The 15942-nt window shown below is 46.0% G+C and overlaps 1 protein-coding gene across 1 annotated transcript in view; it reads left to right on the forward strand.

Annotated features, from left to right (window-relative positions):
• Positions 1-2260: 2260 nt before the first annotated feature.
• The window catches only part of CENPF (centromere protein F), a 72781-nt gene continuing 59099 nt past the window's right edge, over positions 2261-15942 (forward strand). The window contains exons 1-11 of the mRNA XM_040430428.1: positions 2261-2357; positions 2864-3057; positions 3240-3436; positions 3641-3753; positions 6042-6133; positions 6331-6622; positions 8000-8202; positions 9377-9502; positions 9592-9720; positions 11114-11236; positions 14502-14637. Coding sequence (XP_040286362.1) covers positions 2896-3057; positions 3240-3436; positions 3641-3753; positions 6042-6133; positions 6331-6622; positions 8000-8202; positions 9377-9502; positions 9592-9720; positions 11114-11236; positions 14502-14637 — 1573 coding nt within the window. The 5' untranslated portion in view covers positions 2261-2357; positions 2864-2895. The remainder of the gene's footprint in view (positions 2358-2863; positions 3058-3239; positions 3437-3640; positions 3754-6041; positions 6134-6330; positions 6623-7999; positions 8203-9376; positions 9503-9591; positions 9721-11113; positions 11237-14501; positions 14638-15942) is intronic.

A 15942-nucleotide genomic window follows, 5' to 3' on the forward strand; every position in this document is an offset into this window, starting at 1 on the left:
CATCTGTGTGGTTACACAGAGGGAAGCAGCTCCCTCTGTCCTCAGAACAGAGTCCCTGTGGTTAAATCGTGGGGCTTTCATACTTGAGGCCCAGCCTGAAAGCCAGTAAAAATCCCATAGACTGCAATAGTAATGTACGGTATATCTATGGTACACATGACTGGAGGATCAGATGTACAAGTCTCTTATGGGGACTACAAAGCATAGTGAAAAATATAAATCAAATCACCCTCTATCAAATTCACACTGAAATAAAAAAAAATACGGTGTGGTAAATGTCATAATGGAAAAAACAGCTTGGCCTTTTTTTTTATTAACACATTACTCTCCCCAAAAAAAGCCCAAGTCATCATAAAGTTGTGTGTACCCCAAAAATGATACAAATAAAATCTACAGCTCATCCCGCAAAAGTCCTCACTGTCAGAATAGGACAATGCACAGAAAAAACATTAAAGGGTGCCGTCCGGCGATGTGGATTTGGTTGCAGAAAATTGAATGATGTTCTATCTTTTTAAAAGAACGGACGTACGGATGCGGATTAAGTCAATGGGTCAGAACACAGACCTCATCTGTACTTTACTGACGTGTGAACGCACCCTAAGGCCTCTTTCACACGAGCAGGTTTTCTGCGCGGTTGCCATGCGTGAAGTGAATGCATAGCACCCGCACTGAATCCTGACCCATTCATTTCAATGTGTCTGGGCACATTTCACGCATCAGTTCTGCGCTGCGTGAGAATCGCAGCCTGTTCTATATTCAGTGTTTTTTTATGCAGCCCTGGCCCCATAGAAGTGAATAGGGGCTTCAGTGAAAAACGTTCCTTTTTTTGCGTTCCGTATACGGAACCATTTATTTTAATCGATCTGCAAAAAAAAAAACAGAAGGTACTCCATATGCCTTCTATTTCCGTTCAAAGATAGAACATGTCCTATTATTGTCCGCATTACGGACAAGGATAGGACTGTTCTATTAGGGGCCAGCTGTTCCGTTCCGCAAAAAAACGGAATGGCAACGGACGTCATCCGTATTTTTTGCGGAGCGAAAAATACTGAAAAAGCCATACGGTCGTGTGCAAGAGGCCTAAGGGCTTTATTCACACAAACGTATGCGTTCCGTTCATTGGGCACCACAATTTGCGGTCCCCAATGCACGGAGAACGTTCGTGCAGACTCCGGGATGGATCCAGACCCATTCAACTTGAACGGGTCCGCATCCTTCCATTCCGCAAAAAGAGAGAGCAAGTTCTATTTTTTTGTGGAATGAAAGTACGGAACGGAACCCCATGGTAGCACTCCGTAGCGTTCCGCGGACCCATTGAAGTGAATGGGTCTGCATCAGTGATGCGGAATTCACACGGAACGGTGTCTGTGTATTGCGGATCCGCAATACGGAACGCATACGTTTGTGTGAACAAGCCCTTTTCCGGCTGCAATGCAATTTTAACTGATGGTTGCTAGGAGATGTTTTTAAATCTTCCGGTTTTGTGTGAAAAACACATGAAAACTGATTGCACCCGCGTAGAAAAAACTTAAACACAAAAACACAATCGAAGACAAAATGGTGAGCGTTTCACTGATCGCACCCTGACACAACCAGCGTCGTCATTTATAGCGCAGTGAACACTATAAACCCAAAACTGCACGTTTTTTGGTTTTTTTCAATTTCACAACACAAGATACCTTTTCCTTGCCCCTGTTTTCCAATACAAGCTATGGTAAATGAAACTGTTCCCAAAAAAATAAAAACACCTCTAAAGGCTAACGATATTTGAAGCTCCCAGGCAGGGAACAAAATAAAACACAGGATGAAAAACTGTCTCGGTTTTTAAGGGGTTAAAATGCTAGAAAGCAAGATAAAAAATAAAAAAAATCCTAAAAACTTCTTTGCGACAGTTCAGTTTCCATGAGGGAAGCCCGCGCACAGGCCCGGCCCGCAGCCGTACTCCCCACCTCCTCCTGTGCCGTCCGCCTCACAAGTGCCCACTGCCCACACACTACTACTACTACTAGCAGCCGCCTCGTCTACGCTACGGTTGAAATTCCTACAGAGCACTCTCATTGGCCAATGACTTCTATTTTTAACCAATCGCATTCGTCCTTTTGCCAGCCAATAGCATGCAACCTTACATATCCCGTCGAGGAATTTGAATTGGAGCCACTCCTCTAGTGGGCGGGCTATTAAGATAAGCTCGATCCAATAAGATACGTCGGTGGAAACCTTCGGGCCAATCACAGCGGCCCTTTCATCGATGGGCTGTCCCGGTGCTCCTGTTGCGTGCTGTGGACGGCGCGGTGTTTGAATCGTTATCGTACCGGATGCAATGACGGGATCCGGGCGGTGATTATTATACGGGTGACAGCCGGTGAGAGCTCTGCAGCGCCCCAGGGGCTGGGGTAGGGGGGCACCCTGACACACTAGATGACACAGAGCCCAGGGACTTGTCGCCCGATCAGATCCGCTAGGACTGAGCGATGTTTCTAGCTTCCTGCACAATGTGAGAAGTTGTTTTGGTTCTTCTATAGAAGTGATCTCAATTATTTCAGGTTGCTGGGGCACCACAAGTCTCAGCATGCCTTTTCTATTAGTCCTGGTCCCCTGCTGCAGCCGCCATGCTTGCTGGGGGTCATTCACTACATGCTCAGCCAATACGTCTGGTCCCGTACTGTGGAAATTTCCACCATTTCCTCTAGTCCTATGCACTACAGGTCCCAGCACGGCCGTTGCCGACCAATGTTCTCTTGCATAGAGTAATACATTTGCACCTCCTTGCTGATGGTTTCCCTAATATCAAGTCTCCCGCAGTAGAAGCGGTGGTCTTGTCGGGCACCCGGGCGTCATGTAAACTGTGATGGTTTTATTTCCTAGGTTTACCATTGGAGCCCGTGGAGCGGGACGATGAGTTGGGTGGTGGAGGAGTGGAAGGAGGGTCTGCCCTCGAAGACCCTGCAGAAGATCCAGGAGCTGGAGGCTCAACTGGACAAGCTGAAGAAGGAGCGGCAGCAGAAGCAGTTCCAGCTTGAGTCCCTGGAGGCCGCCTTCCAAAAACAGAAGCAGAAGGTAAAACCCAACTCCCCCCCCCTTTTATTCAGAAGTAGGGACAGATGGAAGGAGAGTATGACTGCAGGATCAGACTACACAGGCTTCTTTGTTGTCTGTTACCATGGCGATACATTGGTTTGCTTGGGAGCTGTATAACTTTTATCTCCTATTTTTATTCCTATTTTGGGTGATCTAAACAGGTTGAAAGCGAGAAGAGTGAAGCCACCGCGCTGAAGAGAGAGAACCAGAGCTTAATAGAATTATGTGACCACCACGAGAAGACGCGGCAGAAGCTGAGCCACGAGCAGCAGGCAAAAGACACGCAGATCAATTTCCTGGAGGGACAGCTGAGCGCCAGCAAGAAGCACACGGAGAAGCTGGAGCAGGACCTGAAGAGGTCAGCAGGGGCGGGGCAAGTGCTTGATAGACCCCTCCCAGGAGGAGCGGGAGTATGGGGAAAGTGTGATGTGCTGGGGGAGGGGCTTATGTAGAAATCGGTGCAAATATCTGGCAGTGCCCATGTCAACCAGCAGTCATCTGTTCCCGGCGCTATGGGGTGAATGTCGGATTCGAGGGTTGACCTTCTGCCTTTGTTCTACAGATACAAGAATGACCTGGAGAGGAGCCAGCAGTCCTCTGCTGCAGCGGACATGTCTGTATGCGTCACCCCCCAGAAGAGCCTCAACGCCCCCTTCACACCTGTTAAATTTAATGGTAATATTTTAATTGCTTTAAACCATCTTTTAAAGGTTGTGTAGACTTTTGCAACCGTGTTTTTTTTTTTATTGCTTCACTGCACCTAAAATAAGCAAGTGCGGTGTATACAGGTCCTGTCCAAGGTGACAGACTACACACGGGTATAGTTTGTACTCTGTAGCCACGGCGATACATAGGTCTGCCTACAGACTGTATACACAGAACGGTGGGAGGATATTGGCAGCGTTGTTTTTTGGTTTTAGGCTACTTTCACACTTGCGGCAGAGCGATCCGGCAATCTGGACGCAAACGGACAGCATTTTTAGACTGATCCGGATGTGGGTCCGTCTTACAAATGCATTGCAAGAACGGATCCGTCTCTCCGGATGTCATCCCGAGAAATATCCATTATATATTATTTTTACCAAGGACCGATCCGCCATTGCGGTATTTTTGATGCCGGATCCGGCACTAATACATTTCAATGTAAATTAATGCTGGATCCGGCATTCCGGCAACTGATCCGTAATGTTGGACGGAGAGAATAGCGCAGCATGCTGCGGTATTTCCTCCGCCCAAAACGCCCGTTTAGTGAACTGAAGACATCCTGATGCATCCTGAACGTATTTCTCTCCATTCAGAATGCATGGGGAGGAATCTGATCAGTTCTTTTCCGGTATTGAGCCCCTAGGACGGAACTCAGTGCCGGAAAAGAAAAACGCTAGAGTGACAGTACCCTAAGATGAGCTGGAGCAATAAAAACTGGTTGCAGAGTGTACATACCCTTTAATGATCATTTAAAGGGGTATTCCTATCATATCGCTAGGCTATGCCCTCATTGTCTGATAGGTGCAGGTCCCACCTCTAGGACCCGCACCTCCAAGGAGAACGGAGCCGGGGAGAGCTGTATCTGGAGGAGCATGAGTTTCCCGGGGTCCGTCCACCACCAAGCACTGCTCCCATAGAAGTGAACGGCACTGCGCAAACGCTGGACCTGCACCTATCGGACATTAGAGGCATATCCTAGCGATAGGCCCCCATTGTATGTGATAGAAAACCCCCATTTAAAGCAGGGTTTCTCAACTCCGGTCCTCAGGACCCACCTACCGGTCAGGATTTGAGAATATCCCACAGAATGAATACCTGTGGTAAGTCCTGATGCACGGACACTAATTGTATCACCTGCTCAATGCTAAGGAAATCCTGAAAACATGACCGGCAGGTGGGTCCCGAGGACCGGAGTTGAGAAACCCTGATTTGAAGGGTATGAAAACTTTTGCAATTACTTACTTTATTTTTTTATTATTATTTCTCCAGTTCATCAAAAATATGCAAATGAAGCTTCAAAAGTCCAGAATATAAAAAAAAAGAAAAAGGCTATATAATAATTTTGTGTATACAGCCCTAGTAACATGGTTACAGACTACACGTTCATTTGTCTGTAGTCTGTAACCATGGAGACGGATGGACCTGCAGTGGGAGATTTTGGATCAGGACTATTTGCAAAGTTTTTTTTCTTTGTATATCATGAGCTTTAGCAATAAAATGGCTGGGAAGTTTACAAACCCTTTTAATGACAATTTAATAGGGTCTGTACACTTTTGCAATGTTTATTATTATTATTATTATTATTATTTTCTCACTTCAGCAGATGGCATTTATCATGTAGAGAAAGTGAATACAAGGCACTTACTAATGTATTGTGATTCTCCATATTGCCTCCTTTGCTGGCTTCATTTATTTTTTCGTCACATTATACACGGCTCGTTTCCACGGTTACGACCATCCTGCAATTCAGCAGCGGTGGCAGTGCTTGCACACTATAGGAAAAAGTGCCCGCCTCTCTGGTAGGTGGGGCCGGACACAGGGTAGTGCTTTTTCCTATAGTGTTGACGTATGATCACCGCTGTAACCACGGTAGGAAATTTTTCATCAAGACTATTTGCACATTTTTGATGAATTTGAGCAAAAAAATTGCCTGCAGAAGTGGACACACCCTTGAAATAGAAGCTTCTATATCTGATCGGCGGACCCCCGCCAATCAGCTGTTTGAAGAGACATCTTGTTCATGGGTCACATGACCTGTGTGCAGCTCACCCGCTGAACTGCAGTACCAAGAACAGCCACTATGCAATGGACGACGCTGCGCTTTTTAGGCTGCTAGGAGGTTACCGGCCTCTTCAAACAGCTGATCGGTGAGGGTGTCTGGTGTCGGACCGATCGCATACTGATGACCTTTCCTGAGGATCGGCCTTCTAGTATTAAACACTCGGACAGCCCCTATAACAGGACTTGTACATTGGCAGATTCTAAATATGAAGAGCTGAAGGAAAAGTACAGTAAGGAGGTGGAGGAAAGAAAGAAGCTGGAGACGGAGTTAAAAATTCTGCAAATGAAAGTAAGTAAAATGTTCACTCCGCAAAGGTATTCTGAGGCCTTGGAGGTTTCCACCCATGCTTTACACTGCTGCTCTGCTTGTTTAGATTAGCTGCTGGTTATTTTATGTATTTATTTATTTATATTTTTATGTTTGTCTGTCTTGTGTCTATGTAAAAGAGCAATATCACCATGCTCTGTCTGTGCTTCTTTGTGCAGCTGGCGAGCCAGACGTCTCAGCCCACCCCCCAAAATACAATGAACCACCGGGACATTGCCCGCCACCAGTCGTCCTCCTCCGTGTTCTCGTGGCAGCAGGAACGGACACCGGGCCGCACGTCGTCCAGCTCCCACGATCCCTCGCTCAAGAGGAATTACTCCTCCATCCAGTATCCGTGGGATCCGGAAGAGACGCCGAGCAAAAGAGGATTCAGAGCTGAGGGCGCGAGCAGGAGCTTCTGCGAGACCGCCAACAATCCGGCGAACGATCAGCTCAGGAGCCAGAATCAAGGTGACCTTACCAAACTCTTAATTAATTACTCCCCTCAGCAGAGCAGTGTTCTCCCCCAAAACTACAACTCCCAGCATCCTCCAATAGCTGGGGACTAGAATGGGAGTTGCAGGGGAAAACACTGATCTAATATGTCCGTATGAAAACCGCATCACAACCGCTCCTTGTGTCCTCCTGTATTTCTCATCCTTCTGCCTCTTGAAACGGAATATTTTCTCTGCTGAGTGGGCGCGCTCTTCCTGATGTGATGCCCAGCCAATCAGAAGTCTCCCAACGTTTGCTCTTCCTTCTCTCTCACAGCATGAGTCTCATAGACAGAGAGAAACTGCAGCTGCATCTCCCTCTTCCCCCTCTCTTTTATTAGTCTGGTTCATCTCCCGGCGCGCCCACAAATCAGCTGTTTGCAGGGGCCATAATGCTCACATAAGATGCAGCCTTTTCACAGGATACCGAGCACAGCGCCTTACCTTGTATAGTGGCTGTGCTTGGTATTGCAGCTTACTCCCATTCACTTGAATGGTACCGAGCAGCAGAAAGGACATGTGCCCTAGGAAGAGGATGCGGTGCTCCCTGGTGCGCCACAGCTTCTTTAATAGCTGGTTGGCATTGGTGACCCCCGGACCTCCACTGGTCACGAATTTACGAACCGTCCAGGTCCCAGTTCTTTTTCCTCGCCGGCCTTGTCTTCCTCGCTTGGGTCCTCTGCTGTTCTAAATATCCGCTTTGATGCCGCTGCAGTGGTGAGCTGACCCCTTTGCGTGATGTCAATTGGTGACGTGACACTAGAGGGTCAGGTCACCGCTGCAGCGGCGTCAAAGGGGATGTTTACAGTGGAGGATCCAGGTGAAGAAGCAAGTAAGTGTGTGTCATTTGTGGACCTCCCCTCTAAAATTCTAGACTCTGATTTTTGGCTTCTACATACGCTCCTGGTAAATAAATTGCAATGTGTCCATAACTAGTGATTCCATAAAATAACATCTGAATTATCGTGGAATTATCTATGCCCTTTCCCAATGAACTACAGGAGGGAATTGCCTTTCGCGCAGGTTTAGGGCTCATGCACATGAATTATCTTTCAGTGTTCGTTCCGTATTTAATTTCAACGCGTCGGCAAAAAATAAACAGAAGTTTCTCCATGTGCAGTCCGTTTCCGTATTTCCGTTTCACAAAAAAATAGAACATGTCCAATTATTTTCCGCATTGCGGACAAGTATAGGACTGTTCTAATAGGGACCAGCTGTTGTGTTCCGCAAAATACGGAATGCACACGGACGTCATCCGTATTTTTTTTGTGTACCGCAAAATACTTATGGTCGTGTGCATGAGCCCTTAGAATGTAGTTGCTGACGGCTGCATCTTCTGTGGTCGCTTTCGTAGAATTGCGATCCAGAGTTAATGAGCTGGAGCTTCGCTTAGAAGTCCAAGAAAAAGAGCTGAAAAACCAACTTCACAAACTCCAGGAGACTCAGACCCTGATGGAGAAGACGCAGGCAGAGCTGGCCGAGAGAGACAAGACGCTGAGCAAGAGCCGCGAGGACCTGGCGCGAATCACTGTCCAGTTTGAGCAGTCTGTCGACAAGGTAAGTGATGGTGATGTCCTCCTTAAAGGGGTTGTCCCATCTGGGACATCGATGGCTTATTGCTAGGATATGCCATCAATGTCGGGCAGGTGTGAGTCCCACGTCTGGCACCTGCTCCTGTCTCTGCGTGCTATTCTCTGAGCTCCCGTAGCGGTGTATGGAGGGTGGTGATTATGGGGGCGGCCATCTTGTCTGAGCTGCTGTTAGCAGCCTTCAGAGGTTTCCTTTACAGCAGCCACGTGGACCATTGGAAGCTGTAGAATGGAAATGACTCCTTGTATGGAAGAATGTTGTGGGCGTGAGCTGTGACCTCCCCTACTGTGAATGATGATTCCTGTATTATCTATGTATAGGCATTATATGTCCTTGTAATCCTGCTGTTGATGATAATGAGATGACTGCTGGAAAGTGATCTCTACAGAAGAGGAAGTGTCAGACTATTATTTGCAAGGTTTCAAGTTCTCTTTTAATATAGATGATGGCACAGAGAATTTGAAAGGCCAAAAATTTAAGGGGTTGTCCTGGATTTTGCTGTTAATGGCTAACCCCAAGCAATCCATATCTGATCGTCAGGAGTATGACAACCCAAAGCCCCGCTGTTTGGGGGTGGCACCGGAACCACACAGCCCCGTCCATTGTGGAGTGGACAGAGATGGTTACTGCAGTGCTTCTCCTATTCATTCCAGTGGGAGCAAAGCTGCAATAACCAGCGCGGGGAGTCAGACCCTCGGCGATCAGATATCAATGGCCTTTCCTGCCTTCAAGAGTGAAATCCTGGACAACCCCTTTAAAGGGGTTTTCCAGTGTTGCCCCTTAACATATAAAAAAATAAAAAAAAAACTCACCTGTCCGCTGTCCTGAAGCTGCTCCATTCCCAGCTTCTTATGGTCCTCGCGACATCGGCCTGAACGATATGTCGCCGCTGTGATCGCGGGACCAAGCCGCATCCTGGTCTTGTGGGCATCGTAAGCGGATGGGTACAGAGCAGCAGTGGGAAGGTGAGTGGTGTTTGTTAGGGGCTCAAGTTTGGACCCCAGGGGTTGTTGGCCCAAAGGCCAGACAACCCCTTTAAACACATTTTAACAGAAAAACTTGATTTAACCAGTAGGCCATTTTTCGGATGATCCATTCTCTACACTTGCAGTCCGGCTGTAAAGCGCTTGTTATGTTTCAGTGCACGGCGACCGAGCAGAAGCTGAAGAAGGTTTCAGAGGAACTGAGCTGTCAGAGGCAGAACGCAGAGAGCGCCCGCCTGGCCCTGGAGCAGAAACTGAAGGAGCAAGAGAGAGAAAACCAACAGGTGCCCCCTGTTAGTGTGGTCTCCTGGGCACCAGCTGAGCTGGCAGTGCCTGCTGCCATGTACTATAACTCCTATCATTGTGTACACAGGAGCTGCTGCGTCAGCAGAATTCCCTAAAGGACATGGAGCAGCAAGTGAACCAGACCAAAAGCAAACTAAGCCAAGAGTCCCAGCAAGCAAAGAACGAGTTTAATGCCATCCAATCAGAACTGGATCGGGTAAGGCGCTTCCCGTACTGTTTGTGGTTTTTGTTTTGTCATTGAGCAGCCTGCCGCTCCATCAGGTCAGAGCTACGGGGCCCTCGTGTTTGGGATCGGAGGATGTCCCAGAGGTCAGATCCCCACTGATTAGGTACTTATTCCCTTTCCTGATGACCTTAAAGGGAACCTGTCACCGGGATTTTGGGTATAGAGCTGAGGACATGGGTTTCTAGATGGCCGCTAGCACATCCGCAATATCCAGTCCCCATAGCTCTGTGTGCTTTTATTGTGGGGAAAAAAACGATTTAATACATATGCAAATTAACCTGAGATGAGTCCTGTATGTGAGAGGAGTCAGGGACAGGACTCATCTCAGGGTAATTTGCATATGTATCAAATCGTTTTTTTCCCCACAATAAAAGCACACAGAGCTATGGGGACTGGGTATTGTGGATGTGCTAGCGGCCATCTAGAAACCCATGTCCTCAGCTCTATACACAAAACCGCGGTGATAGGTTCCCTTTAAGTTATAATAAATCTGTTGGCCTGTAGAAGGCCACACCACTTCCCGCTAAGCCCCACCCACTCCCCAAAAGGTGGTGAGAGCAGTGTTAGGCTCCATTCACACGTCCGCAATGTGTTTTGCGGATACACGGAGACACGGATCCGCAAAACACGGAAAGCGGCAATGTGTGTTCCGCATTTTGCGGACCGCACATTGCCGACATAATAGAATATGCCTGTTCTTGTCCGCAATTGCGGACAAGAATAGGACTTGTTCTATTTTTTTGCGGAAACGGAAGCACAGATGCGGAAGTGCGGATCCGCAAATGTGGATGCGGACAGCACATTCCGTCCCCATAGAGAATGAATGGGTCCGCAAAATTGCGGAAAGGATGCGGACACATTTTGCGGACGTGTGAATGGAGCCTTAGGCCTCATGCACGTATCCGTTTTTTTGCGGACTGCAAAATACACCCGCAAAAAATACGGATAACGATTGTGTGCATTCCGTATTTTGCGGAACGTAACAGCTGGCCCCTAATAGAACAGTCCTATCCTTGTCTGTAATGCGGACAATAATAAGGCATGTTCTATTTTTTTTGCGGAGTGAAAATGCGGACATACGGAAACAGAATGGTGCTCCTTTCCATATTATTTAAAAAAAAAAATTTGCGGACCCATTGAAATGAATGGTTCTGTGTACAGTCCGCAAAACAAAGAAACGTAACTGGCACTGAAAGAAAATCCGTTCGTGTGCATGAGCCATTAAATTGAGAAAAAGGATTAGCAAATTTCCATGCAAAAAAACAGCAACTTTTGTATGAAGGAAAACTGCTGGATGGATAAATTCCTCCCTCGGTGTTTCTGTTGATGTTGGCTGCTGATTTTGATTGCTCCTCGCCCGTAGGTGACACACGGGAAGAAGGCTCTGGAGCTGGAAGTAGATGATTTAAAACAGAAATTATCCAGATCGGAACAAGCCGTGTCCACCGGCCAGAATCATGTGACTGATCTCAAGAAGGACCTGGAGGTAAGTGATTGATTTATTTATTTTAATAAGGTAACCCTTAGGATACTGGAGATTTTTTTTTTCATTTTTGCTTTTTCACTTTTCTTTTCTGTCTTCCTGGAGCCATAACTTTTTTAGTTTTCCTTTCACATATCCATATGAGGGCTTGTTGTTTTTTTTTTGCAGGACAAGTTGTCCTTTCTAATGTCACCATTTAATATAGAATGCAACGTAGTGGGAAGCGGTCTACTGAGCGGGGGCTTGTTTTTTTTTTGCAGGGCCATCTGTAGTTTTTATTGATACCATTTTGGAGTGTGTGTGAATTTTTTTTATTGCATTTTATAAAAACTTTAGGGGTAAATGAAGCGATGAAAAAATGGCGAATCGGCCATTCGCTGTATTGGAAAAATATTTTTAGATTTTAATAGCACGTGCGTTTTTGGACAGTGATGACCATGATGTGTGTGTGTATATGTATATGTGTGTATATATGTGTGTGTGTGTGTGTGTATATGTATGTATGTGTATGTGTATATATATATATATATATATATATATATATATATAATATATTACAGTTGCAAGTTAAAGTATGTGAACCCTTTGGAATGATATGGATTTCTGCACAAATTGGTGATAAAATGTCATCTGATCTTCATCTAAGTCACAACAATAGACAATCACAGTCTGCTTAAACTAATAACACACAAAGAATTAAATGTTACCATGTTTTTATTGAACACACCATGTAAACATTCACAGTGCAGGTGGAAAAAGTATGTGAACCCCTAGACTAAAGACATCTCCAAGAGCTAATTGGAGTAAGGTGTCACATACTTTTTCTTGCAACTGTGTGTGTAGATATAGATAGATATCTATCTATCTATCTATCTATCTATCTATCTATCTATCTATGTGTGTGTGAACTTGATCACGCCATCTGAAGTCTGTAATGACCACGATCGGCATTATTGCTGGTTGCGGACATTAGCCGTGGTCTTTGCTGTTTGAAACATGTTTAAAGAACGCTCCAGTGCCGTACGGTGCTGGTAGCGAAAGGGTTCAAATAGGTTAATCCAGCTTGGTCTGGATCCATAACCACATGCTAATTAGCCTGCGTGGAGATCCACAGCATCAGGGTGGCTACTTTCATACCCCCCCCTTCCCCCCCAAAAAAAGAACATCCTTCAAGGGACAGTGCTATATGGTTCAGAGCTATATAATAATGTGTATGATGGGGGTTGTATGACAACATTAGACTGAGTAATATTTCCATACAACCCCCTTCCTCCACTTTCTGTATCACAGGTTATTATACAGCTTGGACTTCTCGGAACACCAGCATAAAATACAGGGGGTATTCTAGTACAATTACCTCTACCCAGATGGTAGTGAACGTAGGTGGACTACAAGTCCCAACATTTCTCCACCACACAGGCAACACAGCAGTGAAGTAGCTCTGATGAGATGAATGATATATAAGAATCTTGTCTGAAGAGCTGACAACCAGGTCTCGCCCTCAGTCAGTCACTAGAATGAGATACCGCCATGAGTGTGATGAAGCGCGCTGGATCGGCTCAGCAATGAGTGAACAGTGAGGGCACCATAAAACCGGTGACAGGTTCCATTTAATGAAAGCCTTGTGGCTCCCGGTGGACTTGAGGTTTAGGACATTGCAGGAATGACTTGTAGTCTGAATGTCCTTGTCACAAGATGTCCCATGACAGTTGTTGTTGAGGCTTCACGGATGCAGAATTGGGATTTTCGTAGGAGGTGGGCGTCTCACTGCCTGGTCATATCCCAAAGTGCACCACGTAGAAAGTCGCGGTTCACACTCGCTGTCCTCTTATTACTGGAATGTAGTGAATGAAGGAGCAGCTACTCCCATTATCTGCAGCTAGTCCTCCTGCTCTGTCAAAGTATTTACCCTCTTGTACCTGTGGAAATATCTATTCTTGCCTTCTCCCCGCCGCAGCTTAAATTCCGACAGGACTCCTAAAGATATTCGCAGCTCTCTGCTGGGCTGGATTCATTTTTTTTTTTTTATATCACATTATATATGGCTCATATCCAGGGGTTACGACCACCCTGCATTTCAGCAGCAGTGGTCGTGCTTGCACACTATAGGGAAAAATGCCAGCCTCTGTAGTGGCCGGGACCTTGGGAGCTCACATAGGCACACATGCCACCTCGTAACTGCGGAGCAGGGGTCTTCGTAACTCCTGGATATGGGCAAAATGAAAGATGCAATATGGACAATCACAATACATTAATAAGTGCCTTGTATTAACTTTCTCTACATGATAAATACCATTTGCTAAAGTGAGAGAACTCCCTTTAAAGATCTGTCACCGCTCCTGACATGTCTGCGTTGGTAAATATTTGTGTTCCCCAAAAGTTTTGTTTTTTGAACACAATGTTGTCCTGTTCCTCCATTATTCCTCCTAGAAATGTACACCTGTATTGACAGCTGGGAGTTGGGGGCGTGTCCCTACGCTGTCCAATCAGTGCTGTGTAAGGACGCACTCTTTCACATGGCGAATGGTAGCCTCCAGTTGTCAGTTTATTCATACGTTTCTAGGAGGAATAATAGTGGAACAACACCATGCAGTATCATGAGACAAGAACTGTTATTTCATGGCGAATACTAGTATTTACTAAAACAGACATGTCAGGAGCTCTTTAAAGAGCACTTGTCATGTGAGGATCACTGTAGTTTTTAATTTAAACATTTTATCTCTTCAAAAGAAAATATCCAGATAGAACTAATAAAAGAAAATACTAAAAAGAAGCTTTTATTGGCACATTAAATAAATAGGACTACTTACCTCAGAAGTGATTGCTGCCGTTCCTATGACGCTGCTTCCGCTACGCCCAGTGACCTTCTACAAACCCTGGAGGCATATGGTGGAAGACTAGCTATTGCTGTTTTATAGCAGATATTTTCAGTGACGGGTAACGTAATATACAGATCACAACAGAGAATAGACACAGATCGCCTCCTCCCCCTCCCTGCAAAATGACCTCTGTGCAGGTCACAGAGCATGCCCACAACACTCCCCATGAACCTCTCCAGATGACGGCTTCCTGTTGTCCATGTGGCTGCTCAGTCGGGATGGCCGCCTCCATAATCCAGTACGAAAAATAGAATGAAAAAAAAAATCTGAAAATAAAAAAAACAGGAAGGAGAAAACATGTGTCAGTAGAGATGATCTATACTTTGTATGACTCGCTCCCCTGAGTGATCCGTCGCCTCCATTTGCCTTTCCGGTTTTGTCCCCCTCAGGAGGAGAGGACTCAGCAAAATGCAATCAAAAGTCAACTGGATCAGAAAATCAAAGAAGCTTTGAAACTAGAAGATGAATTCCGAACTGCAAATCAGACTCTACGGCAGGACCAAGTGTTCATAGAGGAACTGAAAAGTAAGTGCCCCCCCCGCAGCAGCTTTGGGTGTCGCTGATATTAGGCCGCGGGTACGTTACACCAGGCAGAATCTCAATCGCCCCGTGCTTGGCGCTTATTAATGTTGGTATTATGCTAATTATCGGATATATCAGAACGGCTGACTGATATATGGGTTTGTAATGAGATTGCCACCTCGCCCCTGGGTACAGCGCAGGCGCCCCCTTCTCATGTGCTATAAGAGCGACTTCCCCAAAATGCATAAATGTGGCGCCTGAATGCTTGCGATACAGCGGCCGTTCTAAGGCTCTTCTTAGAACACCTCCAAATGAAGGTTTGTTTCGCCCGCTTGATGTTTGCTTTTGTAGAAAAGCAAATGTTGAGCGGCCATTGTAATAGCCATACAGTCAGGGCATACACCTATATCGATGAAATCCCTGACCTTCGTTTTTATGACTGATTAGAATCTACTATTTTTCTGATACAAGGCTTTGTATGCCGAGCATAGACACACAGTTTAAAGCACTTCTGTCAGCATGATCAACCCTAATAAACTAGGCATATAGCCTGGTAGGGTTGATCATGCTGATAAAAGCAATATCTTTATTATGAATATGCATGACCACATTGCTGAGAGAGAGAGAGACGTTTTTATTCATATGCTAATCACCTAACCGGAGCACTGAAGGGCTGGCCAAAGCCCTTGGAGCACCAGTTTGTTACACCCCTTCAGTCCTTTGCCTGGACTGACAGTGCTAGGCAGCGGGTATAGCCATGTCGTCTTGTCCCTGCTCTCCCGGTCTCGGCACTTGTTCTGTTACTCTCGAAGTGCTGAGACCCATCATCTGTGTCTGCGCTGTTTTCTCCCGGTTTTAGCGCTTGATCAGTGTGTTTCCTGATTCTGGCCATATTATTATGAGCTTGCTGTATGAGTTCGACTGAAGCTCTAGAAATCCATACACGGCGAACTTCCCCCGAGTGGCACTCAGACAGAATTATGCTAAGATCATCGCTGCAGCCAGTCACTGACCTTAACTGTGACCTGTCAGCACCACTGAGGTCACCACAGCTGGTGACTGGACATCCTCACCGGAAGCCTAAAATGGGAAATTTGTAAGGGATGACTTTTTTTTTATTATTTTCCAGTATTCTAAGCTGTTTTTATACATTTTTAGTTGGCTGACAGCACCTATTAAAGGGCATGTCTCATCAGATTTGTACCTATGACACCGGCTGACCTGTTACATGTGCACTTGGCAGCTGAAGGCATCTGTGTTGGTCCCAATTTCATATGTGCTCACATTGCTGAGAAAGATAATGTTTTA

The sequence above is a fragment of the Bufo bufo genome, chromosome 4, assembly GCF_905171765.1.
Source record: "Bufo bufo chromosome 4, aBufBuf1.1, whole genome shotgun sequence".
In the NCBI taxonomy this organism is placed as follows: Eukaryota; Metazoa; Chordata; class Amphibia; order Anura; family Bufonidae; genus Bufo; species Bufo bufo.